The sequence below is a fragment of the Vidua macroura genome, chromosome 29 (genome assembly GCF_024509145.1).
Source record: "Vidua macroura isolate BioBank_ID:100142 chromosome 29, ASM2450914v1, whole genome shotgun sequence".
In the NCBI taxonomy this organism is placed as follows: Eukaryota; Metazoa; Chordata; class Aves; order Passeriformes; family Viduidae; genus Vidua; species Vidua macroura.
The window spans coordinates 2188176-2212460 of NC_071599.1; the positions used below are offsets into that span (position 1 = coordinate 2188176).

General features: G+C 69.8%; 5 protein-coding genes and 1 long non-coding RNA gene across 6 annotated transcripts; 3 read left to right on the plus strand and 3 right to left on the minus strand.

The window, feature by feature from the left end:
- The first annotated feature begins 237 nt into the window (after positions 1 to 237).
- UFC1 (ubiquitin-fold modifier conjugating enzyme 1) lies at positions 238 to 4108 on the plus strand. Its single transcript, XM_054001209.1, has 6 exons — positions 238 to 360; positions 616 to 683; positions 1662 to 1725; positions 1816 to 1892; positions 2866 to 2956; positions 3882 to 4108. Exons 1-6 carry the CDS (start codon positions 238 to 240, stop codon positions 3951 to 3953), a joined length of 495 nt encoding a protein of 164 aa, XP_053857184.1. The 3' UTR covers positions 3954 to 4108.
- Positions 4109 to 4206: 98 nt separating this feature from the next.
- Positions 4207 to 5202, minus strand: LOC128820296 (proline-rich protein 2-like). The gene is made up of 2 exons (XM_054000951.1): positions 4944 to 5202; positions 4207 to 4607 (listed from the first exon to the last, which is right to left on the minus strand). The coding sequence occupies exons 1-2, from the start codon at positions 5200 to 5202 to the stop codon at positions 4207 to 4209; spliced, it is 660 nt and encodes a 219-aa protein (XP_053856926.1).
- USP21 (ubiquitin specific peptidase 21) lies at positions 4322 to 10061 on the plus strand. Its single transcript, XM_054000952.1, is given in 16 exon segments — positions 4322 to 4377; positions 5056 to 5111; positions 5193 to 5607; positions 7217 to 7277; positions 7718 to 7801; positions 7803 to 7842; positions 7934 to 7956; positions 7958 to 8046; positions 8136 to 8315; positions 8379 to 8439; positions 8535 to 8639; positions 9173 to 9259; positions 9363 to 9441; positions 9563 to 9671; positions 9773 to 9883; positions 9971 to 10061. Coding segments are annotated over 14 exon segments (1527 nt in total). The 5' UTR covers positions 4322 to 4377; positions 5056 to 5111; positions 5193 to 5200.
- A 453-nt stretch (positions 10062 to 10514) lies between these two features.
- PPOX (protoporphyrinogen oxidase) lies at positions 10515 to 18468 on the plus strand. The gene is made up of 13 exons (XM_054001103.1): positions 10515 to 10575; positions 10668 to 10762; positions 11451 to 11585; positions 11948 to 12063; positions 13347 to 13479; positions 15048 to 15192; positions 15895 to 16094; positions 16460 to 16520; positions 16602 to 16720; positions 16812 to 16937; positions 17567 to 17716; positions 18066 to 18108; positions 18204 to 18468. The coding sequence occupies exons 2-13, from the start codon at positions 10676 to 10678 to the stop codon at positions 18428 to 18430; spliced, it is 1542 nt and encodes a 513-aa protein (XP_053857078.1). The 5' UTR covers positions 10515 to 10575; positions 10668 to 10675; the 3' UTR covers positions 18431 to 18468.
- Positions 18418 to 23233, minus strand: B4GALT3 (beta-1,4-galactosyltransferase 3). Its single transcript, XM_054001228.1, is given in 7 exon segments — positions 18418 to 19000; positions 19123 to 19227; positions 19935 to 20057; positions 20140 to 20330; positions 21298 to 21456; positions 21458 to 21534; positions 22828 to 23233. Coding segments are annotated over 7 exon segments (1224 nt in total). The 5' UTR covers positions 23102 to 23233; the 3' UTR covers positions 18418 to 18705.
- LOC128820461 (uncharacterized) lies at positions 21546 to 22734 on the minus strand. Its single transcript, XR_008440906.1, has 3 exons — positions 21972 to 22734; positions 21787 to 21941; positions 21546 to 21756 (listed from the first exon to the last, which is right to left on the minus strand). It is a non-coding gene; the product is annotated as an uncharacterized LOC128820461 (long non-coding RNA).
- Positions 23234 to 24285: the final 1052 nt, after the last annotated feature.

The window sequence follows — 24285 nt, forward strand, 5'->3', positions numbered from 1 at the left end:
GTCCCTGGGGCTGGGGGTGCCGCCCCCCAGCCGAGCCACGCCCACCTCTCTCGCCTCGCTGCCATCACTAAAGATGGCGGCGCCGCGGCGGCCTCGCGCGCCGGGCGTGCCCTCACCCAAGATGGCGGCGGCGACGTCACCGCGCTCCCGCCACGCCCGTAGAGAAGATGGCGGCGCGGCGGCGGCGGGCGGCGGCGCCACGTCACTTCCGGCGGGGCGGCATGGCGGGGCCCGGCCATGGCGGACGCGGCGGCGCGGCGGGCGGTGGCGGAGCTGCCGCTGCTGCGGGCACCGGCGGGGCCGCGGGACCGCGAGGGCTGGGCCGAGCGGCTGCGGGAGGAGTACCGGGCGCTCATCCAGGTGCGTCCGTGGCGCCGCGCCGTTCCACCCTCCCCCTTCCCACACGGTTCCCGCCTGGCCGCGCTCCCGTTCGTCCTCGGTGCTCTCCCGGTGTCCGCATCGCTGCCGGTTTTCCCCCTCGCGGTGTCTCCGCGCTGCTGCCCTCTCTCTCCCCATGTCCCCCCCCCGGTGTTCCTTTCCCGGTACCGGTGACCCCCCCCCCGGTACCGGTGACCCCCCCCCGGTACCGGTGACCCCCCCCCGGTGTCCCCGCAGTACGTGGAGAACAACAAACGCGCCGACACCGACTGGTTCCGCCTGGAGTCCAACCCCGAGGGCACCCGGTAAGGGGGGAGGGGGCTCCGGGACCCCCCCCCCGGTCACACCGGGACCCCCCCCCCCGGGACGGGCACACCGGCACTGGGACCCCCCCCCCTCCCAAAATCCCCTCAGTGAGCCCGGGACGTCCCCCCGGTCACCGGAGCGGCCCCGGGGAGGTCGCAATATCAGGGACCCCCCCCCCCAAAAACCGTCTGAGGGATTTGGGGAGTCCCCGGGGGGGTCACTGAGGGGTTTTGGGGGGCTCTGAGGAGTCTTGGGGGGCTCTGAGGGGTTTGGGGGGGCTCTGAGGGGTTTGGGGGGGCTCTGAGGGGTTTTGGGGGTCACTGAGGGGGTTTGGGGGTCACTGAGGGATTTGGGGGTGTACTGGAGGGGTCACTGAGGGGTTTGGGGGGCTGTGATGGTTTTGGGGGGGGTCACTGAGGGTTTGGGGGGTCCCGGGGGGGGCTCTGAGGGGTTTTGGGGGGCTCTGAGGGGTTTGGGGGGTTCTGAGGGGATTTGGGGTGTCCCAGGGGGGTCACTGAGGGTTTTGGGGGGCTCTGAGGGGTTTGGGGGGGCTCTGAGGGGTTTGGGGGGTCACTGAGGGGTTTTGGGGGGTTCTGAGGGATTTGGGGGGGGACCCGGGGGGGTCACTGAGGGGTTTTGGGGGGCTCTGAGGGGATTTGGGGGGCTCTGAGGGGTTTTGGGGGGCTCTGAGGGGTTTGGGGGGTCACTGAGGGGTTTGAGGGGGTCACTGAGGGGTTTGGGGGTGTCCCGGGGGGGGTCACTGAGGGGTTTTGGGGGCTGTGATGGTTTTGGGGGGGGTTCTGAGCGATATGGGGGGCTGTGAGGGGTTTTGGGGGGTCACTGAGGGGTTTGGCGGGTTCTGAGGGGATTTGGGGGGTTCTGAGGGGTTTTGCGGGGCTCTGAGGGGTTTTGGGGGGTCACTGAGGGGTTGGGGGGTCCCGGGGGGGGTCACTGAAGCCCCCCCCCCCCCCCCGCAGCTGGAGCGGGCGCTGCTGGTACATCCATGAGCTGCTCAGGTACGAGTTCAACATCGAGTTCGAGGTGAGGAGGGGGCTCCGGGGGGGGGGGTTGGGGTTTTGGGGGGGTGGGGGATCCCAAGGGGGTGCTGACCCCCCCATGACCCCCCCCCAGATCCCGGTGACGTACCCGGGCACCGCCCCCGAAATCGCCATCCCCGAGCTGGACGGGAAAACGGCCAAGATGTACCGGTGGGGCTGGGGGGGGTTTGGGGGGGTTTGGGGGGGTCCTGGGGGGGTTTGGGGGGTCCTTGGGGCGTTTGGGGGGTTCTAGGGAGGGTTTGGGGGGTCCTTGGGGGGTTCTAGGGAGGGTTTTGGGGTTTGGGAGGAGGTCTGGGGGGGGTTTGGGGGGTCCTTGGGGGGTTCCTGGGGGGGTTTAGGGGGTCCTTGGGGGGGTATGGTGGGGATTTGGGGGGTTCTAGGGAGGGTTTTGGGGTTTGGGAGGAGGTTTGGGGGGGTCCTAGGTGGGTTTGGGGGGGTCCTTGGGGGGGGTTTGGGGGGTCCTTGGGGTCCTTGGGGGGTTCTAGGGAGGTTTTTGGGGTTTGGGAGGAGGTCTGGGGGGGTTTGGGGGGGTCCTGGGGGGGTTTGGGGGGTCCTTGGGGGGTGTGGTGGGGATTTGCGGGGGTCCTGGGGAGGGTTTTGGGCCTTAAGGGGGAGGTTTTTGGGGGGTCTTGAGGTTGGGGGGGTCCTGGGGGGTTCTAGAGAGGGATTTGGGGTTTGGGAGGAGGTTGGGGGGGTTTGGGGGTCTTTGGGGGGTCCTGGGGGGTTTGGGGGGTTCTAGGGAGGGTTTGGGGGCTTGGGAGGAGGTTTGGGGGGGGTCTTGTGGGAGCTTGGGGGTCCTTGGGGGGTTTGGGGGGTCCGTGGGGGGTCTTGGGGGGGTTCTAGAGATGGTTTTGGGGTCCTGGGGGGGTCTTGGGGGGGTTTGGGGGGGTAGAAAGGGGGGTTTGGGGGCATCTTGGGGGGGGTCTTGAGGTTGGGGGGGGGGGGTCTTGGGGAGGGTCCTGGGGCTCTGAACAACTGGGGGTGGGTCCTGGGGTCACCGGGGGGGGGTCGCAGGGTTTTGGGGGTCACTGGGGGGGGTCGCAGGGTTTTGGGGGGTCACTGGGGGGGGTCGCGGGGTTTTGGGGGTCCCGGGGGGGGCTCTGAGGGGTCGCTGGCCCCGCAGGGGGGGGAAGATCTGCCTCAGTGACCACTTCAAGCCGCTGTGGGCCAGGAACGTGCCCAAGTTCGGGCTGGCACACCTGATGGCCCTGGGGGTGAGCGGGGACACCGGGGGACACCGGGGGACACCGGGGGGACACCGGGGGTGGCACCTGCGCGGGGACACCGGGGGGGGGGGCTGGGGAGGTCACCCGGGGGGGGTGACACCCATAGAGGGGGGGTGACACTAAGGGGGGTGGCACTGGGGGGGGGTGGCCTTGGGGGGGCTGTCACCTTTTGGGGGTGTGACATTTGGGGGGTGACACCCATGGGGAGGGGTGACACTGATGGTGGTGTCACCTTTTGGGGGTGTGACATTGGGGGGGCGACACTGAGGGGGGGTGGCACTGAGGGGGGTGACACCTTTTGGGGGTGTGACACTGAAGGGGGGGTGACACAGTCTGGGGGGGGTGACACTGATAGGGGTGACATTGAAGGGGGGGTGACACTGAGGGGGGTGTCACCTTTTGGGGGTGTGACACTGATGGGGGGGGTGACACAGTCTGAGGGGGTGACACTGAGGGGGGGGTGTCACCTTTTGGGGGTGTGACACTGAGGGGGGTGACACTGAGGGGGGTGACACTGAGGGGGGTGACACTGAGGGGGGTGTCACCTTTGGGGGGTGTGACATTGGGGGGGTGACACTGATGGGGGGTGGCCTTGGGGGGGGCTGTCACCTTTTGGGGGGTGTGACATTGGGGGGGTGTGACACAGTCTTTGCGGGTGACACTGAGGGGGGGGTGACACCCTTACAGGGGGTGTGACACGGGGGGGTTGTCACCGTTTTGGAGGGTGTGACACCCACTGGGGGGTGTGACGCTGGGGCGGGGGGACACTTGTGAGGGGGGGTGTGACACCGAGGGGGGGGGCTGTCACATTTTGGGGGGGGTGTGACACTTTCCGGGGGTGTGACACCGAGTTGGGGGGGGGGGGTGACACTTTTCGGGGGTGTCCCCACAGCAGTGACCCCTGTCCCCACAGCTGGGTCCCTGGCTGGCCGTGGAGATCCCGGACCTGATCTCCAAGGGCCTCATCCAGCACAAGGACAAGTGACCAACGGGGGGGACACTTTGGGGGTCCCCCCACCTTGGGGGTCCCGCTCCCCTTGGGGGTCCCCCTCCCTCGAGGGTTCCCCCCATTCCCCTCCCAGCTGCTGCCACCCCTCCCCACCGCTTGGCTGCTGCTCCCCAATAAACGCTGAACCCCGATTTAGTGGCGGTTTGTTATTTTGGGGGGGATTTGTCCCCAACACCCCCCGGTGTTCTCCCCCGCCCCCTTTCAGAAACCCGCGCGGGTCGCGGTCCCTTTAAGACGCCGCGCGGTTTCCATGGCGACGCGCGGCGCCGGGGGGGCGTGGCCGGGAGGGCGGCGCACGCGCAGAGCCGCCGGCGAGGCCGCCGGGGGCGGGGCCGGCTGAGGGAGGAACAAAGATGGCGGCGGGTGCGGCGGGAGTTGTTGCCATGGCGGCCCGCGGGAGGTGCGGGGGGACCGCGGGGCGACCCCGTGTGGGGCGCGGGGGGGGCTCGGGGGGCGTCACTCGGGGCCGGAGGGGCTCGGGGACGGCGGGCACCCCCCCCACGGGAGCCGCGGGGCCGGCCGGGGGGTGCGGGACAGGGCCCCGGGGGGCGGGGGGGGGGTACCGGGATGATGGGGGGGGGGGGGGGCAGCGGGGAGCCCCGGGGCAGCGGAGGGGGGAACCGGTGGGGGCTGCGGGGAGGGGGGGGGGGGGGCAGGGGACACCCCCGGTGAGGGACCCCGGGCCGGGAGAGGGGGGCGGGGCCCCGAGGGGCGGGGGGGGCTGCGGGAGCCGCTTTTGGGGGAGCGCGGGGGTCGCGGGCCGGGGGGGGGCTTTTCCAGCGGCCCTTCCCGGCCAAGGCCTCGGAGCTCCCGCCGCGACCCCCGCCCCAACCCGGGGGACAGCGGGGCTTTGTCCTCCGCCCCTCCGGGACCAGCCATCACCTCCCCGGGGAGCAGGACCCGGCCTGGGGCGGGGTGGGGGGGGGGACACACACTCCCGGTGCTCCCAAACCCCCCGGGACTCACCGAGAGGCTGCCACGGAGCTGGGGGGTCCCCCGAGGCTTCGGGGTCCCCCCGAAGCTTTGGGGTCCCCCCCCCGAGGCTTTGGGGTCCCCCGGTGACGCCGTGTCCCCGCAGGGCCCCCGCCGACGGGACGCTGTGTCCGGCCGCCGGCCGCGGGGGGCTGTGAGCAGGTGGGTGCCCCTTGCCCGTCCCCTTCTGCCACCCCCGCCCTTGTCGCCAGCCCTGTCCCCAGCCTGTCGCTGTCCCCGCAGGCCCCGCCATGCCCCAGGCCTCGGAGCACCGCCTGGGCCGCGCCAGGGACACCGGCGCCGTGGTGACCGCGCAGCCCCGGGCGGGCTCCCGCTTGCCCAGCGGCCACCGAGCGCTGAGCCAGGAGCGCCATGCGGCCCCCAACGGGCTCTCCCCGGCCCCCAAACTGCGCCTGCTGCCCCCCCGGCCGCCGCCGACCCCCGACGACCCCCGGCCCAAGAAGCTGGAGCTGGAGCGGGGCCGGGCGGCCAAGCGGGGGGACCCCGCTCCCCGCGGGCCGGGGGGCCGCCGGGGGCCGCTCAAGGCCGATCACGGCGTGAGGGTGCCCGGGGGGGCCCCGCAGGTGCCCGGCAGCGCTTCCTTCTCGCTGCCCAGCGCGGCCGAGCGGCGCCGGAGCAACCTGGCCCGCTCCAAATCCATCAGCATCGGCGACCTGAGCCAGGGAGGCGGCGGCGGCGGCGTCCCCGGTGTCCCCGGCCGCGCCGAGGACGTGGCGGTGGCGCTGAGCCGGCTGGTGCTCAGGGACTGCGGGCACCCGCTGGGCGCGGGCGCGCTGGCGCTCCGCAGGAGCTCCTCGCTGCGCAGGGTCACCGTGGCCCCCGGGCCCGACGGCAAGGCCACCCCGCCGCTGCTCTCCGTGCGCCCCGAGGGCGGCCCCCGGCGCCCGCTCGGACCCCCCCGTTCGGCCACGGCCCCGGCAGCCCCGCACCCGGCCGGACCGAGGACAAGGCGGGCCGCCGTAAGAGCCTCGGGCGGGGCGGGGGGGGTGGCGTGGGCCCCGCGGTGTCCCCAGCTTCGGGGACACTTTGAGACCCCCGCGGTGTCCCCAGCTTCGGGGACGTATTGAGACCCCCCATGCTGTTCCGAGCCTCGGGGACATTTTGAGACCCCCATGCTGTCCCCAGCTTTGGGGACATTTTGAGATCCCCGTGCTGTTCCGAGCCTCAGGGACACTTTGAGATCCCTGCTGTGTCCCCAGCTTTGGGGACACTTTGAGATCCCTGCTGTGTCCCCAGCTTTGGGGACATTTTACGACCCCCCCACACTGTCCCCAGCTTTGGGGACATTTTGCGACCCCCCCACACTGTCCCCAGCTTTGGGGACATTTTGAGACCCCCGCGGTGTCCCCAGCCTCGGGGACATTGTGACCCCCGTGCTGTCCCCGCTCCCAGGCTCGGTGACATCGCCAGGGTGGGACAGTGGTGGTGGTCTCACCTGTCCCCGCTCCAGTCCTGTTTTGGGGACCCCCCATGGCTCTGGGGGGCTGGGGGTGGCCGGTGCCATCCCGGGGGCTCTGGGTTCTGTCCCCACAGCTCCAGGGTGACCACGGCTGACCGGTGGCACCGAGGTGGCCGGGGGTGGCCGCTGCCCCCTCCCCGTTTCCGCATCCGCCTCCCCCCCGGCCCATCCCGCACCTGCCCGGCCACGTGTGGGGGGATCGTAATCCCCGAAACCCCACCGGGCCAGGGCCGCACGGCCTCGCCCCCCCTCGGGATGTCCCCAGCGCTGCCGCGGGGGGTCCCGCGACCCCGCCGAGCCCCCGAACCCCCTCGGTGGAAAGCGGGGAGGGCTTTTTGGGGGGCGTTTACCTCGGCGCCCCTCCGGGCTCTCGCTGTCTCCCGGGGCAGCTCCGGCTAAATTAATCCCCCGGGATGAGCCTCGCGCGGCCCAGAATAGCCGGGGGAATCGGATCAGCTCATGAGCTGAGGGGGAGGGGACACGCCGGTGGCCGGCAGCGGTGCCACCGGTCCCGCGGGGGCCACCCCGGAGCCACCGAGCCGGTGCCACCATGCCGGGGCTGCAGGGAGCCACGCTGGTGGAGCTGCCGCGGAAGCTGCACCGCTCGCTGGTGACCCGCCGGGAGCTCCAGGGCCGGGCCACCGACATCTCCGAGTCCGTGGTGCACACGGCGGTCATGGGGCTACTGCTGGTCACCGGCGAGGTGAAGCCACCGCCGCCGGGGGACGCCCGGGGGGACGGGGCGGGCGGGGCGAGGCTCACCGGGTGTCCCCCGCTGTCCCCCCCAGACCCACCACACGCTGCTGCTGGGCTCGGGCCACGTCGGCCTCAGGAATTTGGGCAACACGGTAAGTGGCCGTGGCCACCCCGCCCCTCCCGGGGTTCTGTTCTGGGGTGCGGGAGGGATTTGGGGGTCCCCTCGGGGTCACCTCGGTGTCTCCCATGCTCGGTAGCCGTGGTGCCACCCTCCTGTCCTGCTGGGATGTCGCATTCCCAGAGCTCCCCCGGTCCCCCAGCACTGTCCCCCAACCCTCCCGTCCCTGTGTCCTGGGTGTGGGAGGGATTTGGGGTCCCTTTGGTGTCCTTTAAGGGTCCCTTGGTGTCACCCGGGGGTCACCTCAGTGTCCCCGAGCCTCTTTGTGGCCGTCCCACCGCAGTCCCATCCCACAGGGGACATCCCATCCCCGGGGACCCCCAGCCCCACGGGGTCCCACAGCGGAGGGGACACCCCGAGGGACCCCTGGTGACGTGCCACACGCCGGGATGTCCCCGTGTCCCCCCCCCCCAGTGCTTCATGAACGCCGTGCTGCAGTGCCTGAGCAGCACCAAACCTCTGCGGGACTACTGCCTGCGCCGGGACTTCCAGCAGGAGCAGCCCCCCCGGCCCCCGCGCCCCCCAAGAGCTCACCGAAGGTGGGACAGACCCCCCAAAAGTCCCCACAGCCCCCCCCCAGAGCGTTACATAACCCCCCCGGGGCGCGCTGATGCCGCCATGTCCCCGCAGCCTTCGCCGATGTCATCGCCGCCCCTGTGGCACCCCGACTCCTCCGAGGCTGTCAACCCCGGGCGCTTCAAGGCCGTGTTCCAAAAATATGTGCCCTCCTTCACGGGCTACAGGTGAGGACACCCCCCCCCCCCCCCGAAACCTGTGGGGACCCCCCCCCTCCTCCCCAGGGGGTGGGCACAAAGCGTGGCCGTCCCCGCAGCCAGCAGGACGCGCAGGAATTCCTCAAGTTCTTCATGGACCGGCTGCACGTGGAGATCAACAGGAAGGGCCGGCGCACGCCCAGCATCCTGTCGGACACGCGGAGACCCCCCGGCCCTGGAGGACCCCGAAACGCTCAGGTGAGAGGGGAGGGAGGGATGCTGGGGAAGGGGGAACTCCGGTTTTGGGGACAGCTGACCCCCCAAAAACCCCACCCCGGTTGTCGCCCCCCCCCACCCCGCAGCGACGACGAACGCGCCAACCAGATGTGGAAGCGCTACCTGGAGAGGGAGGACAGCAAGATCGTGGGTGAGCGCTGGCAATGGGGGTGTGCCCCCCCCTCCCCGGGACCCCAAAACTTCTGGGGGTGCCCCCCTGACCCCCCCCCTTTGCCCCCCAGATCTCTTTGTGGGGGCAGCTGAAGAGCTGCCTCAAGTGCCAGGCCTGCGGCTACCGCTCCACCACCTTCGAGGTGTTCTGCGACCTCTCGCTGCCCATCCCAAAGGTAGGGCTGGGGCGACCCCCAAAAACCCTTCAGACCCCCCAAAAAACCTTCAGAGCCCCCCTAAACCCTTCAGAGCCCCCCCAAAAACCCTTCAGAGCCCCCCCCCAAACCCTTCAGACCCCCCAAAACCCCTCAGACCCTCTCAAAATCCCATCATACCTCTCCAAAAAACCCTTCAGCCCCCCCAAAAACCCCTTAGACCCCCCCCAAAAGCCTGTCAGATCCTCCAAAACCCCTCAGACCTCCCCAGAAACCCCTCAAACCCCCCAAAAACCCCTCAGAGACCCCCCCAAAAACCTGTCAGATCCTCCAAAACCCCTTCAGACCCCCCCAAAAACCCCTCAGACCTCCCCAAAAACCCCTCAGACCTCCCCAGAAACCCTTCAGACCCCCCCAAAACCCCCTCAGACCCCCCCAAAACCCCCTCAGACCTCCCCAAAACCCCCTCAGACCTCCCCAAAAACCCCTCAGACCTCCCCAAAACCCCCTCAGAGCCCCCCAAATTCCCCCCCCCTGACCTCGTGGCCCTCCAGAAAAGCTTTGCCGGGGGCAAGGTCTCGCTCCACGACTGCTTCAGCCTCTTCACCAAGGAGGAGGAGCTGGACTCGGAGAACGCCCCGGTGAGAGGATGGACCCCCCCCCCCGCCGCCCCACGCCCCCGGGGACCCCCCCTGCACCCCGGTGTGTCCCCCAGCCCCTCCCTGAGCGTCCCGTCCCCCTCAGGTGTGTGACAAGTGCCGGCAGCGCACGCGGAGCACCAAGAAGCTGACGATCCAGCGCTTCCCACGCATCCTGGTGCTCCGTATCCTTTGGGAATCGCCACGGCGGGACACCCCGAAACTTTTGGAAGGCGGGGGGTGGGGGGCACAAGGGGTCACCCCTCCGTCCTCTGCCCCCACGCCGGTTCCCTTAACCCTTGGCAGACCTGAACCGTTTCTCCACCACGCGCTACTCCATCAAGAAATGCTCCGTCTTCGTGGACTTCCCGCTGCAGCAGCTCAACCTGCGGGAGTTCGCCCAGCGAGAAGGCGGGTGAGGAGAGCTCCGGGGGGGGGGGCTTTTGGGCTCGGGGTTTTGGGCTGGGGGGATCCTAACCCTGACGCCCCCCTCCTCCCCGACCCCGCCGCAGGCAGCCCCGTCTACAGCCTGTACGCGCTGTGCAACCACTCGGGCAGCGTCCACTACGGGCACTACACGGCCTTCTGCCGCGACCCCGCCGGCTGGCGCGTCTACAACGACTCCCGGTCAGTGCCCCCCGCCCCGCCCGCGCCCCCCGCCCCGCCCGGGCACCCCCCGAGCCCCCGCCGCGGGTGCTGAGGGTGTCCCCGCAGCGTCTCGCCCATCAGCGAGAACCAGGTGCCGTCCAGCGAGGGCTACGTGCTGTTCTACGAGCTGGAGGAGCCCCCCGGCCGCAGAGCCTGAGACCCCCGCCCGGAGCCGCCCGGGGGACGGGGCTGGGGGGGGGGTGAACCCCTTGGTGCCCCCGCCCCGGGAGCCCCCCGGAGCCCGCGGAGAGGGGGGTGCGGGGGGTGCGGCCGCGGCCCGCGCGGCCCCGGGGGGTTTTGTGAATAAATTTATTAAAAAAACCCCAAAAAAAACGCCGAGTTTTGGGGCTGGAGGGGCGTGGCCTTGGGAGGGGGCGTGGCTTGATGGTAAGGGGTGGAGGTTACGATTGACAGATATTGGATGGGCGTGGTTTATGGGGGCGTGTCTCATGGACACGGGCGGGGCGTGTTGATTGATTAGGGATGGGCGCGGTCGCGCTGGCGAGGCGCGCGTGATGATTGGCTGGCGGCGTGGAGGGCGTGGCTTATCACCACGGCGCGCTGTCCATCAACGCGCTGCGCGTTCCCATTGGTCCGCCTGCTGTCAGCCCCGCCCCTTCCCCTGCCAGGCGGCGGGGAGGGGCGTGGCCGGCGCGGCGGACGCGGGACAGGTGAGGCGGTCCCGGGGGTCCCGGGGGTCCCGGGGTGCGGGCCCGGGCGGCTCTGGGGGCTCCCAGGGCCTCTCTGACCGTGCCCGCCGCAGCTCCCGTCATGCCGCCCACCGTGGCCGTCGTGGGCGGCGGCATCAGCGGCCTGGCCGCCTGTTACCACCTGGTGCGCGCCCCCCGCCCGCCCAAGGTGAGCGTGCGACCCCCGGAACTCTCCCCGCGGGACCCCCGGACTGTCCCCCCCGCTCCATCCCGGGACCTCCCAGCTCCCCTTCCCTCCGTCCCAGCGCCCCTCCGGGATCCCCGGCACCCCCGGTGTCCCCCCCGGGACCCCCATCCTTTCAGAAACCCCCAATTCCCGCGGGACCCCCAATGCTCCTGGGGTTCCCTTTTCCCTCCCGGGACCCCCAATTCCCCCGACCCCCAATTCCCGCGGGATTCTCACCCCTCACGGGACCCCCAATTCTTCCGGGACCCCAATCCCCTCGGGGTTCCCTTCCCCCCCCCCCCTCCCCGTACCCCAAAATTCCCCCAGCACCCAAATTCCCCGCGGGGTTTCCTTTTTTCCCCAGGACCCCCAATTCTCCAAAAACACCAATCCCCCCGGTGCCCCCAATTCCCACGGAGTCCCGGGGGTGACTCGGGGGTCCCGGTGGGGATTCGGGGTCCCGGTGGTGATTTGGGGTCCCAGGGGTGATTCGGGGGTCCCGGTGGGGATTTGGGGTCCCGGGGGTGATTTGGGGTCCCGGTGGGGATTTGGGATCCCAATGGTGATTCGGGAGTCCCGGGGGTGATTCGGGGGGTCCCGGTGGGGATTTGGGGGCCCGGTTGTGACTCGGGGTTCCCGGCGGTGACTCGGGGGTCCCGGGGGTCCCCAGGTGGTGCTGCTGGAGGCCAGCGGCCGCTTCGGGGGGTGGCTGCAGAGCACCCGGACCCCCGAGGGCGCCGTGTTCGAGCACGGCCCGAGGGGCGTCCGGCCGGCCGGGCCCGCGGGGGCCGAGACCCTGCACATGGTACGGGGGGTCCGGGGGGCTTGGGGGGACAGAGGGGTCCGGGGGGGGTCCCTGTGGTTGGGTTTGGGGTGCCAGAGGGGTCCTTGGGGGTTGGGGAGGGGTCCCTGGGGTTGGTTTTGGGGTGCCAGAGGGGTCTCTGGGGGTTTGGGAGGGGTCCCCTGGGGTTGGGTTTGAGGTGGGGGGGGGGGTTGGGGGGCTCCTCGGGGATGGTTTTTGGGGTGCCAGAGGGGTCCCGAAGTGCTGGGGTCTTGGGGGGGGGTTCCCTAGATGAATTTTGGGGTCTCTGTGTGGATGCTGGGGGTCCCTGGATGAATTTTTGGGGTCCCCGCGTGGATCCTGGTGCCACCGCCGTGTCCTCGCAGGTGTCGGAGCTGGGGCTGGCCGGTGACATCCTGGCTGTCCCCAGGGGCCACCCGGCGTCCCGGAACCGCTTCCTGTACCTGGGGGGGGCCCTGCACCCCCTGCCCTCGGGGCTGCGGTGGGTGTCCCCTGTCACCCGGGCCACCTCCCCTTGTCCCCTGGCCCCTGCGTCACCTTAACTGGGCAGTGTCCCCAGGGGCTGCTCTGGGCTGTGTCCCCCGTCCCCAGTGCCACCTCCTGTCCCCAGTGCCATCCTTGTCCCCAGTGCCATCCCTGTCCCCAGTGCCATCCCTGTCCCCACGGTGTCCCCAGGGGCTGCTCTGGGCTGTGTCCCCCGTCCCCAGTGCCACCTCCTGTCCCCAGTGCCATCCCTTGTCCCCAGTGCCATCCTTGTCCCCAGTGCCACCTCCTGTCCCCAGTGCCACCCCTTGTCCCCAGTGCCACCTCCTGTCCCCAGTGCCACCCCTTGTCCCCAGTGCCATCCCTGTCCCCAGTGCCACCCCTTGTCCCCAGTGCCATCCTTGTCCCCACAGTGTCCCCAGGGGCTGCTCTGGGCCATATTCCCCCTGTCCCCGGTGCCTCTCCTGTGTGTCCCTGCTGTCCCCGGGGGTTGCTCCGGGCTGTCCCCAATGCCACCCCTGCTGTCCCCAGTGCCACCCCCCCATCCCAGTGCCACCCCCGTGTGTCCCCGCTGTCCCCAGGGGGCTGGTCTGGGCTGTCCCCAATGCCACCCCCGCTGTCCCCAGGGCCCTGCTGCGGGCTGTCCCCAATGCCACCCTCGCTGTCCCCAGGGGGTTGCTCTGGGCTGTCCCCAATGCCACCCCATGTGTCCCCGCTGTCCCCAGGGCCCTGCTGCGGGCTGTCCCCAATGCCCGCTGTCCCAATGCCACCCCCGCTGTCCCCAATGCCACCCCCGCTGTCCCAATGCCACCCCGCTGTCCCCGCTGTCCCCAGGGCCCTGCTGCGGGCTGTCCCCAATGCCACCCCCGCTGTCCCCAGGGCCCTGCTGCGGGCTGTCCCAATGCCACCCTCGCTGTCCCCAGGGGGCTGGTCCGGGCTGTCCCCAATGCCACCCCCCCTGTCCCAATGCCACCCCCGCTGTCCCCGCTGTCCCCAGGGCCCTGCTGCGGGCTGTCCCCAATGCCACCCCCCGCTGTCCCCAATGCCACCCCCGCTGTCCCAATGCCACCCCGCTGTCCCCGCTGTCCCCAGGGCCCTGCTGCGGGCTGTCCCCAATGCCACCCCCGCTGTCCCCAATGCCACCCCCGCTGTCCCAATGCCACCCCCGCTGTCCCCGCTGTCCCCAGGGCCCTGCTGCGGGCTGTCCCCAATGCCACCCCCGCTGTCCCCAATGCCACCCCACTGTCCCAATGCCACCCCCGCTGTCCCCGCTGTCCCCAGGGCCCTGCTGCGGGCCGTGCCGCCGTTCTCGCGGGCGCTGCTCTGGAGCGCGCTGCGGGACCTGCTGACCCCGGCGGGGACGGGCCCGGACGAGAGCGCCCACGCCTTCGCCCGGCGCCGCTTCGGCCCCGAGGTGGGTGCGGGACCCCGAACCCCCAGAACCTCCTGGAACCACCCCCAGAACCCCCCGCAACAGGATCGCACCCCTAAAAACCCCCAGAACCCCCCAAAACACCATCACCCCCCCAAAACCCCCAAAACCCCCCAAAACACCATCACCCCCCCAAAACCCCCAGAACCCCCCAAAACACCATCACCCCCCCAAAACCCCCAAAACCCCCCAAAACACCATCAGCCCCCCCAAAACCCTCAGAACCCCCCAAAACACCATCAGCCCCCCCAAAAATTCCTATAAACTCCCCCAGAACCTCCCAAAACACCATCACACCCCCAAAATCCTCAGAACCCCCCAAAACCCTCAGAACCCCCCAAAACCCCCCAAAACACCATCAGCCCCCAAAAAAATCCCCATAAACTCCCTCAAAACCCCTCAAAATCCCCCAGAACCGCTCCAAAATCCCCCTAACCAAACCCAAAACCCCTAGAACCACCCCAAAACATCATCACCCCCGAAAATCCCCAGAACCACCCCCCAAAATCTACAGAACCACCCCAAAAACACCGTCACCCCCCCCAGAAACCCCCATAACCCCCCCAAAATCCCCCTAACCGAACCCAAAACCCCCATAATCGCCCCAAAACATCACCACACCCCCAAAACCCTGATGATCCCCCAAAACCCCGATAGTGCCCCCGAGCCCTACGCCCAACCCCGATAAACGCCCCCAAAGCCCCCAGAAGTGTCCCCAAAGCCCCACCCGGCCTTATCGGGGCTCCCCGGGGCGGGTGGGGCCCCGCTGTCACTGTCCTTGTCACCGGCCCTGCTGTCCCTATCGCTGTCCCCGTGTCCCTGTCCCCTCCCGCAGGTGGCCGAGGTGGCCGTGGACAGCCTGTGCCTGTGTCACTGTGTCACTGTCACTGTCACTGTGTCACTGTCACTGTGTCACTGTCACTGTCCCTCTGTCACTGTCACTGTCCCTCTGTCACTGTCACTGTGTCACTGTCACTGTGTCACTGTCACTGTCCCTGTGTCACTGTCACTGTGTCACTGTCCCTGTCCCCGTGTCCCTGTCCCCTCCTGCAGGTGGCCGAGGTGCCTGTTGACAGCCTGTGCCTGTGTCACTGTCCCTGTGTCACTGTCACTGTGACACTGTCACTGTCCCTGTGTCACTGTCCCTCTGTCACTGTCCCTGTGTCACTGTCACTGTCCCTGTGTCACTGTCCCTGTGTCACTATCTGTGTCACTGTCACTGTCCCTGTCCCGCAGGTGGCCGAGGTGGCCGTGGACAGCCTGTGCCTGTGACACTGTCCCTGTGTCACTGTCACTGTGTCACTGTCACTGTCCCTCTGTCACTGTCACTGTCCCTGTGTGCCTGTCCCTGTGTCACTGTCACTGTGACACTGTCACTGTCCCTCTGTCACTGTCCCTGTCCCTGTGTGCCTGTCCCTGTGTCACTGTCCCTGCCCCGCAGGTGGCCGAGGTGGCCGTGGACAGCCTGTGCCTGTGTCCCTGTGCCTGTGTCACTGTCCCTGTGTCACTGTCACTGTGTCACTATCTGTGTCACTGTCCCTGTCCCGCAGGTGGCCGAGGTGGCCGTGGACAGCCTGTGCCGGGGGGTGTTTGCCGGGGACAGCCGGGCCCTGAGCGTGCGCAGCTGCTTCCCCGCGCTGTTCCAGGCCGAGAGACGGCGCGGCTCCGTCCTGCTGGGGCTGGCACTGCCACACGGTGGGGACACTGTGGGGACACTGGGGCTGGCACTGCTGTGGCACTGCCACACGGTGGGGACACTGTGGGGACACTGGGGACACTGCTGTGGCACTGCCACACGGTGGGGACATTGTGGGGACACTGCTGGGGCTGGCACTGCCACACGGTGGGGACACTGTGGGGACACTGCTGGGGCTGGCACTGCCACACGGTGGGGACACTGTGGGGACACTGGGGACACTGCTGTGGCACTGCCACACGGTGGGGACACTGTGGGGACACTGGGGACACTGCTGGGGCTGGCACTGCTGGGGCTGGCACTGCCACACGGTGGGGACACTGCTGGGGCTGGCACTGCCACTGCCACACTGCGGGGACATTGTGGGGACACTGGGGCTGGCACTGCTGGGGCTGGCACTGCCACATGGTGGGGACATTGTGGGGACACTGCTGGGTTGGCACTGGCATCTGGTGACCACAGGGACAGGGGGACACCACGGGGACCCACAGGTGCCACCCCTTGGACGGGTCCATCCCATGGAGCTGGGACAGGGGACAGTGTGGGGGACACCCCGGGCTGGTGACAGCGTGGGGACACCGTGGGGACCCCTCATTTGGCTGTCACCGGGATGCAGTGAGGGGTGGCATGGGGGACACCCCGGGTCTGGGGACACCGTGGGGTCCCCCCCCCCGCGCGTTGTCACCGCCGGTGTCGCGCAGGTGTCGCCGCAGGTGACGGGGCGGGCGCGGAGGCGGCGCTGGCGCGGCGCGCGCGGGCCGAGCGCTGGAGCCAGTGGTCCCTGCGGGGGGGGATGGAGTCCCTGGCGCGCGCCTTGGTGGCCTTCGTGTCCCCCCGCGGGGCCGAGCTGCGCTGCCACGCGCCCCTGACACACCTGTGCCGCCGCCGCGGCCGCTGGCAGGTGGGGACACTGCCGGTGCCACCCGGTCCCCTCCCTGCGTCCCCTTCCCGCTCTCTGTCCCCTCCCCAGTGTCCCTTGGGTCCCTTTCCGGTGTCCCCCGGGTCCCCTTCCCGCTCTCCGTCCCCCCCACCCCTGTCCCCCAGTCCCCAGTGCTCTCTGTCCCCTCCCCAGTGTCCCCAGTCCCCTCTCCCATGCCCCCAGTGTCCCCAGTGGTTTCCCCAGTGCCCCCAGTGCCTCCAGTGTCCCAGTCCCCTCCCCAATGCCCCCAATCCCCTCCCCAATGCCCCCAGTGCTGTCCCCAGTGTCCCCAGTGCTGTCCCCAGTCCCCTCCCCGGTGTCCCCAGTGTTCCCCGCTGTGTCCCCAGCTCACGCTGCCCGATGCCACCATCACGGCCGATCACGTTGTCAGCGCCCTCCCTGCCGCAGGTACGGGGGCGGGGCGGGGGGGGGTCCCGCCGTGTCCCCGCCGTGTCCCCGCGGTGTCGCTGATGTCCCCGCTGTCCCCAGCGCTGGCCCGGGCGCTGCCGGCCGAGGCGGAGCCGCTGGCGCGGGAGCTCCGGGCGATCCCGGCCGCCTCCGTGGCCGTGGTCAACCTGCAGTACGAGGGGGCCGCGCTGCCCGTCACGGTGAGAGGGTCCCCGAGCTGTCCCCGAGCTGTCCCCGAGCCCCGCGGTGGCCCCGAGCCCCGCGGTGACCCCAGCTCGCCCCCCCCCGCAGGGTTTTGGCCACCTGGTGCCATCCTCGGAGGACCCGGCGCTCCTGGGCATCGTCTACGACTCGGTGGCGTTCCCGGAGCACGACGGGACCCCCGCGACCCCCGGGAGACCCTCGCTGCGGCTCACGGTGGGGACACGGAGGGGTGGCACTGGGGACATCACAGGGGGGACACTGGGGACACCAGGGAGAGTGACAGGAGTGATTTGGGGGGGGGGTGGCACTGGGGACATCGTGGGGGGACACCCTGAGGGGTGACACTGAGGACACTGGGGGGTGTGACTGGGGTGGTTTTGGGGGGCTGACGGTGTCCCCCAGGTGATGCTGGGACCCCCCCCCTGCTGTGGGCTCATGGTGGGGACACTGGGGACACCTGGGTGGGACACCCTGAGGGGTGACACTGGGGACACCCGGGAGGGTGATTTGGGGGGGGCTCACGGTGTGTGACACCAGGAGGGGGTGACCCTGGGGACACTGGGGGTGTCACAGGGGTGATTTGGGGGGGCTGGCACTGAGTGACCCTGTGGACACCGGGGTGGTGCCCGGGGTGAATTGGGGGGCTGGCTGGCATTGGGTGGCCCTGGGGACACTGTGGGTGTCACAGGGGTGACTTTGGGGGGGCTGGCTGGCACTGGGTGGCCCTGGGGACACTGTGGGTGTCACAGGGGTGACTTTGGGGGGCTGGCTGGCACTGGGTGGCCCTGGGGACACTGTGGGTGTCACAGGGGTGACTTTGGGGGGCTGGCGGTGTCCCCCAGGTGATGCTGGGCGGGGCCTGGTTCCGGCAGAGCTTCGGGGACCCCGCCGTGGTGGCCCCGGAGCTGCTGCTGCGCCGGGCACGGGCGGCCGTGAGCGACCACCTGGGGCTGGCCGGGACCCCCGCCCGCGCCATCGTCAGGGTGCAGCAGGTGGGGGACACTTGGGGGGGGTGGTGGTGGCATTTGGGGGGGGGTGACAGCTTGGGGGGCTCTGGGTGGGTGACATTGGGGGGGAGGGACTCTGGGTGGGTGACACTTCAGGGTGGGGGTGGCACTTTTGGGGGGGGAATCTCTGGGTGGGTGAAACTTTGCGAGGGGTGGTTTTGGGTGGGTGACATTCCAGACAGGTTCTGGGTCGGTGACACTTGCTGGGGGGGTGACATTTTGGGGGGGGCTCTGGGTGGGTGACATTTCTTGGGGGGGGGGGGCTCTGGGTGGCTGACACTTTGGGGGGGGCTCTCAGGGGCTCACCTGTGTCCCCCCCACCCCTTTTCCCCAGGACTGCATCCCCCAGTACACGCTGGGACACTGGGAGCGCCTAGGTGAGAGGGGCAGGGCTGGGGGTGTCCCTGCTGTCCCCGGGGGGGTCCCTGCTGTCCCCAGCGTGTCCCCAGCTGCTGTGGCTGTCCCCCCCCAGAGCGGATCCAGCGCTTCCTGAAGGAGCAGGAGCTGCCCCTGAGCCTGATCGGCGCCTCCTACTCCGGGGTCTCCGTCAACGACTGCATCGCCAGCGCCAAGGCGGCCGTGGGGCGCATTTTGGGGTCCCCCCCCCTGAACCCCGGGGTCTCCCCCCGAGTCCCGACCCCCCACCCCACCCCGAGCAGCCCCGGGGTCCCCCTCGGCCGCCAGCGTAGGACAAAGTGATTTTTTTTTTAATTGAAAAAAAACCCTTTAGAAAGGTCCAGGGAGCGGCTCATAAATAGAATAAATACCCGCGCGCCCCAGCCGGGGACCCCAAAAACCCCGCGGCGGGATGGGGTGGGGGGGGGGGGGACAGGGCCGGGCGAGCCCCCGGCTCACCCCACATCCCCCCCCCCGCCCGGGGGGTGTCCCCCATCCCCCCGGTGGCCAGCAGCCCCCCCGGGCTCGCCGCCAGCCCGGAGCCCACCCCGGCCTCGGGGGGCGGCGATTCGGGGGGCTCAGGGCGGGGGTGCCACGCTGTGGTTGCCCCCGCGGGGCGGCGCGGCGCTGCCGTTGCGGGGAGGTGACAATGACAGCGGCAGCGGCGGCAGGTCCCCGCGGGGCGGCTGCCGCAGCATCTCCTCGCGGAAGCGGCCGGCGGGGGGGGCGCGGGGGCGGCCGCGGGGGTCGCAGCCGATGTCGGCCGTGAGGTTGGTGTAGAGCGGGCGCAGCTCCCGCGCCAGCAGCGCGTAGCTCAGCGAGTTCATCCCGTCCTGCGTCCACGTGCGCTGCGTCCGCACCAGCAGGTCGAACCTGGGGGCGGCCCGCCCTTGTCACCGCTGTCGTTGTCACCGCTGTCGTTGTCACCGCTGTCGCCCGCCCCTCGCTGTCCCCCTCGGAGCCCCCCCCCCCCCCCAGCCCGGAGCCCCCCGGACCTGTGCGGGTTCTCCTCGTTGCCTTTGTCGCTCTTGTGTTTCACCATCTTGTAGTGGCCGATGGAGACGGGCGGGCGGGAGATCTTCATGCCGGCCAGGCGCACCCTGCGGGGACAGCGGGGACAGTGGCACCGGGGCGGGGACAGTGGCACCGGGGCGGGGACAGCGACAGCGACAGCCCCGGGCTGCGGGCAGGGCGCTGGGACAGCCCCCGTGTCGCCCAGCGGTGGGGACAGCGAGAAGGGGGGGCCACGGTGTCACCCTAAGGGGACAGGGACACCCCCGGGGTGGCAGCGACAGCCACCACAGTGACACCATCACAGGGGACACCAACAGGGGGACAGTGAGAAGGGAGGGTAACGGGGGGACAGGGACAGCCCCAGGGTGGCAGGACAGCCTCTAATGTCCCCAAACAGTGACATCGTCACAAGGGACACAAACATGGGGACAAAGGGACAGTGAGGTTAGGGGGTCATCACGTCGCCCTGGGGGGACAGGACATGGGGACATCCCTGTGTCCCCTCCCCCTCAGTGTGACAGGACACCCCTCGTGTCCCCTCCAGGGCAATGTCACACCCTTTGTGCCCCCCCCAGTGTGACAGGACACCCCTCGTGTCCCCCCCCAGGGCAATGTCACACCCCCCCATGTCCCTCCCAGGGCACTGTCACACCCTCTGTGCCCCCCCCAAAGTGATGTCACACCCCCTGAGTCCCCCCTGCTCGCTGGGCACACCCCCCCCCCCACGATGCCACCCCCCCGAGCGCCACACCCCCGTGCCGTGGCAGTGTCCCCTGGCTGTCCCCAGCCCTACCTGGTGGCGATGTCATCGTCCTCGCCCCCCCAGCCCCAGTACTCGTTGGGGAACCCGTTGATCTTCATGTACTGGTCGGGGGTCAGCGCCGAGACTCCCCCGAAATACTGCGGGTAGGGCAGGCTGGGGACACGGGGACAGTGAGCCAGCTGTCCCCAGGGTGTCCCCAGGGTGTCCCCAGGGTGTCCCCAGGGGCGTGGCTCACCTGTAACCGAATTTGTTCATGGCCACCGAGGCGTGTTTGGGGTTCCAGGGGTCGCAGGTGTAGAGGTTGTGGTCGTTCTCGGGGATCAGGTCCACGTCGTGCAGGAACAGGCAGTCCCAGTCCTCGTCCTTCAGGGCCTCCTTCACCCCCACGTTCAGCAGCTTGGCCCGGTTAAACGTGCAGTTCCCAGCCTGGGGAGACCCCAAAACCTCCTGGGGTCACCCCAAAATATCCTACAGATACCCCAAAATGTCCTGGGAACACCCCAAATCCTCCTGGGATCACCCCAAACCGTCCCCTCTAAACCATCCCTTCACCCCCACGTTCAGCAGCTTGGCCCGGTTAAACGTGCAGTTCCCAGCCTGGGGGGACCCCAAAACCTCCTGGGGTCACCCCAAAACCTCCTGGGGTCACCCCAAAATGTCCTGGGGTCACCCCAAAATGTCCCCTCTAAACCGTCCCTGAACCCTCCCATTCAGCAGCTTCACCCAGCTCCACATGGGATTCTCAGCCTGGAGAGTGGGGAAAGGGACTGGAAGCACTGGGGACCCCCCCCAAATTACCCTGGGGACCCCTGAAAACACCCTGAGGATCCCTCAAACCACCCTGGGGACCCCCCAAACAGACTCAAACCACCCTGAGGGTCCCCCAAACCACCCTGGGGACCCCTGAAACCACCCTGGGGACCCCCCAAACAGACTCAAACCACCCCGAGGATCCCTTAAACCACCCTGGGGACCTCTCAAACCACCCTTGGGATCCCCCAAACCACCCCGAGGATCCCCTAAACCACCCTGGGGACCCCTAAAACCACCCTGGGGACCCCCCAGGTGGATTCAAACCACCCTGGGGACCCCCCAAACCACCCTGAGGATCCCCCAAACGGACTCAAACCACCCTGGGGATCCCTCAAACCACTCTGGGGACCCCCCAAACCACCCTGAGGACCCCCCAAACAGACTCAAACCACCCTGGGGATGCCCCAAACCACCCTGGGGATCCCCCAAACCACCCTGGGGACCCCCCAAATGGACTCAAACCACCCTGGGGACCCCCCAAACAGACTCAAACCACCCCGAGGATCCCCTAAACCACCCTGGGGACCCCCCAAACCACCCTGGGGACCCCTCAAACCACCCGGGGGACCCCCGTGGCCACCTGGTGCACCACGTAGATGCCGTAGTGCAGCTGCTGGCGCTGCAGGAAGGGGTGCAGGTAGTAGAGCAGGTGGCCCAGGTGGCCCTCGCGGTTGCGGTGCGGGACAATGACAGCGGTGCGGGAGCGGGACTCGCACAGGGGGGGTCGGTACCGCCCCCCCCGGCTGCACCCCCGGGTTCTTGGCCCGGATCTGCTCCAGCGTCGGCACCCGGGCGAAGGACACGGCCAGCGGCCCCACTGCGGGGAGGGGCGTCAGAGCGCTGGGGGCCGGCCCGGCCCGACCCGGGCGGGGTTTGGGGACACAACCCCAAACCGGGCCGGGTTTGGGGACACAACCCCAAACTGGGCTCGGTTTGGGTCCCTAAACCCCAAACTGGGCTGGGTTCGGGTCCCTAAACCCCAAACTGGGCCGGGTTTGGGGACACAACCCCAAACTGGGCTGGGGTTGTGTCCCCAGTCCTAAACTGGGCTGGGTTTGGGGACACAAACCCCAAACTGGGCTGGGTTTGTGTCCCTAAACCCCAAACTGGGCTGGGCTTTTGTCCCTAAACCCCAAACTGGGCTGGGTTCAGGTCCCTAAACCCCAAACTGGGCTGGGTTTGGGGATACAAACCCCAAACTGGGCTGGGTTTGTGTCCCCAGTCCTAAACTGGGCTGGGTTTGGGGATACAAACCCCAAACTGGGCTGGGTTTGGGGACACAACCCCAAACTGGGCTGGGTTTGTGTCCCCAGTCCTAAACTGGGCTGGGTTTGGGGATACAAACCCCAAACTGGGCCGGGTTTGTGTCCCTAAATCCCCAACTGGGCTGGGTTCAGGTCCCTAAACCCCAAACTGGGCCGGGTTTGTGTCCCCAGTCCCAAACTGGGCCGGGTTTGTGTCCCCAGTCCCAAACTGGGCCGGGTTTATCCCTCCCAGTCCCAAACCGGGGCTCCCGGGCTTTGCCCCCCCCCCACCCCCCATTTCCCTTCCGGGCCCGGTTCTTCCCCCGGCGGCTCCGGTTCTGTCCCGGTGGGGGAGGGAGCGGCTCCTTCCCGGTGCAGGGTCCGGGGGGGGGAGGGAACCGGTTCGACCGGTTCTTCCTCCCGGGGAAGGCTCGGCTCCTTCCCGGGAGCGCCTGGAACCGGATCTTTACCGGGGGGAGCGCCTGGAACCGGATCTTTACCGGGGGGAGCGCCTGGAACCGGATCTTTACCGGGGGGAGCGCCTGGAACCGGATCTTTACCGGAGAGAGGGGCTGGAACCGGTTCGGTCCCGTGAGGAGGGGCTGGCACCGGATCTTTACCGGGAGGAGGGGCTGGCACCGGTTCCTCCTCCCACGAGGAGGGGTCACTCCTCGGTCCTTCCCTGCCGGGGGGCTCCGGTTCCTCCCCTCGGGGGGCTTCGGTTCTTTCCCCCACGAGTCCCCGGTTCCTTCCCTCTCCCCGGTTCCCCTCCCGGGGATCTTCTCTCTCACCGGTTCCCCTCCCCGTTTCCTTCCCCGGGAGTCTCCGTTCTCTCCCCGGTGCTCCCGTTGTCCCCCCGCTCTCACCGAGGAACGGCGATCTCTCAGGGCAGAACGGCAGCGGCCTGGCGGGGTCTGGCGGCGCGGCGGGGCCGCTCCCGGTGCCGGTACCGGCAGCCACGCGGCTGAGGTTGGCGTACACGTCGTGGGTCCGGGAATAGTCCACGGCGGGACCGGCGGCGCGACCGAAGAGCGCCGTGAGGTTGCGGAAGCCGCCCAGCGAGAAATACGCCACGAAGGCGAACTGGCACCCGACCAGCAGCGCCAGCGAGCACGGCCGCTCCAGCAGCCGCCGCAGCATCGCGGGGCCGCCCGGTGGTACCGGAGAGCCGCCCGGTGGTACCGGAGAGCCGCCCGGTGTTACCGGAGAGCCGCCCGGTGGTACCGGAGAGCCGCCCAAGCGGCCCGGGGCAGCATGGCGGGGGCACCGGGGCTGCGGGGCAGAGGGGACGGGGCTCGGAGCGCTGGCGGGGGAGAGGCTCGGACCCCGCTCAGCCGCTCTCCGCTACCGGGAACGGTCCCGTTCAGTCCCCGCTCCCGGCTCAGCCCAATCCGGCCCCGGTACGGCCTCCCCCACCGAGTCCCGCCGGTCCCGGTACGGCCTGATCCCGGTACCGCTCCGCCGCTCCCCTCCCCGAGTCCTCCCGGCCCCGGTACAGGCCTGAGGCCGGTCCTGCCCCGCCTGGCCCCGGTACCTGCTCCCCTCTCCGGTTCCAGCCCGCCAGCCCCGCTCCCAGTCCTGCCACCCCCCGGCTCCGGTACCGGCCCGGGCCCTCCCCGGTACTACCGGGCCCGGCTCAGCGCTCCCGCCCTCTGGGCAGTCCCCGCGGGTCACCCCCCCCCGGCCCCGGTGCCGCTCCGCTCCCGGTACCTGCCCGGGCCCGGCTCAGCCCCGCCCGGCCGCCGCCATCTTGGAGCGGGGGGCGCGGCGTGATGACGTCAGAGGGCGGGGGCGCGGCGGGGTCGCGCTCCGGCCGCACCGGGCGGGCGGGGGGGGCAGAGCGGGGCGGGGGGGCCCCGAGGGGGCGCCGGTGGCGCTCGGTGACCCTCGGTGACCCTCGGTGACCCTGGCGCGGGGCGCGGGGCCCGCAAGGCCCCGGGCGCGCCTCAGGAGGCGGAGGGGGCGTGGTCTCTGCGACCCCCCGCCCTGAAGGGGCGTGGTCACGACGGGCGCCGTCGCCGTGGCAACCGCGCCTGGCCCCGCCCCGCTCGCGAATTTCCCCACCTCTTGTGTGACGTCACGCGGAGCGCGCGCTGTGATTGGGGGCCGGATTGGCGGGGCGTGCCCGCGGCACGTGCGTCACCCCGGGCGCGTGTGTCCCCTCTGTCCTTCTGGGGCCGCCCCCCCCGGCTCTGCGTCCCCACATCCCGAGGGGTCCCTGCCACCCCCTGGTCCCCTCCCCGGCCACGCGCGTCCCCCCTGTCCCCGTGGTGTCCCCGCAGAGAGGAGACCCCAGTAAATCCCATTCTGGCCCAAGCTGGGGA

Excerpts from the sequence above, each read along its gene's own strand:
- UFC1 (XM_054001209.1), top strand. The coding sequence starts at position 238 with ATGGCGGACGCGGCGGCGCGGCGGGCGGTGGCGGAGCTGCCGCTGCTG. Across the intron at positions 1,726-1,815 it reads AGTTCAACATCGAGTTCGAG|ATCCCGGTGACGTACCCGGG; the intron begins GTGAGGAGGGGG and ends ACCCCCCCCCAG. Across the intron at positions 1,893-2,865 it reads AAAACGGCCAAGATGTACCG|GGGGGGGAAGATCTGCCTCA; the intron begins GTGGGGCTGGGG and ends CTGGCCCCGCAG.
- LOC128820296 (XM_054000951.1), bottom strand. The coding sequence starts at position 5,202 with ATGGCGGGGCCTGCGGGGACAGCGACAGGCTGGGGACAGGGCTGGCGA. Across the intron at positions 4,608-4,943 it reads AGCTCCGTGGCAGCCTCTCG|CCCCCACCGGTTCCCCCCTC; the intron begins GTGAGTCCCGGG and ends CCCTCCCCGCAG.
- PPOX (XM_054001103.1), top strand. The coding sequence starts at position 10,676 with ATGCCGCCCACCGTGGCCGTCGTGGGCGGCGGCATCAGCGGCCTGGCC. Across the intron at positions 12,064-13,346 it reads CCCCTGCCCTCGGGGCTGCG|GGCCCTGCTGCGGGCCGTGC; the intron begins GTGGGTGTCCCC and ends CGCTGTCCCCAG. Across the intron at positions 18,109-18,203 it reads GGGACACTGGGAGCGCCTAG|AGCGGATCCAGCGCTTCCTG; the intron begins GTGAGAGGGGCA and ends GTCCCCCCCCAG.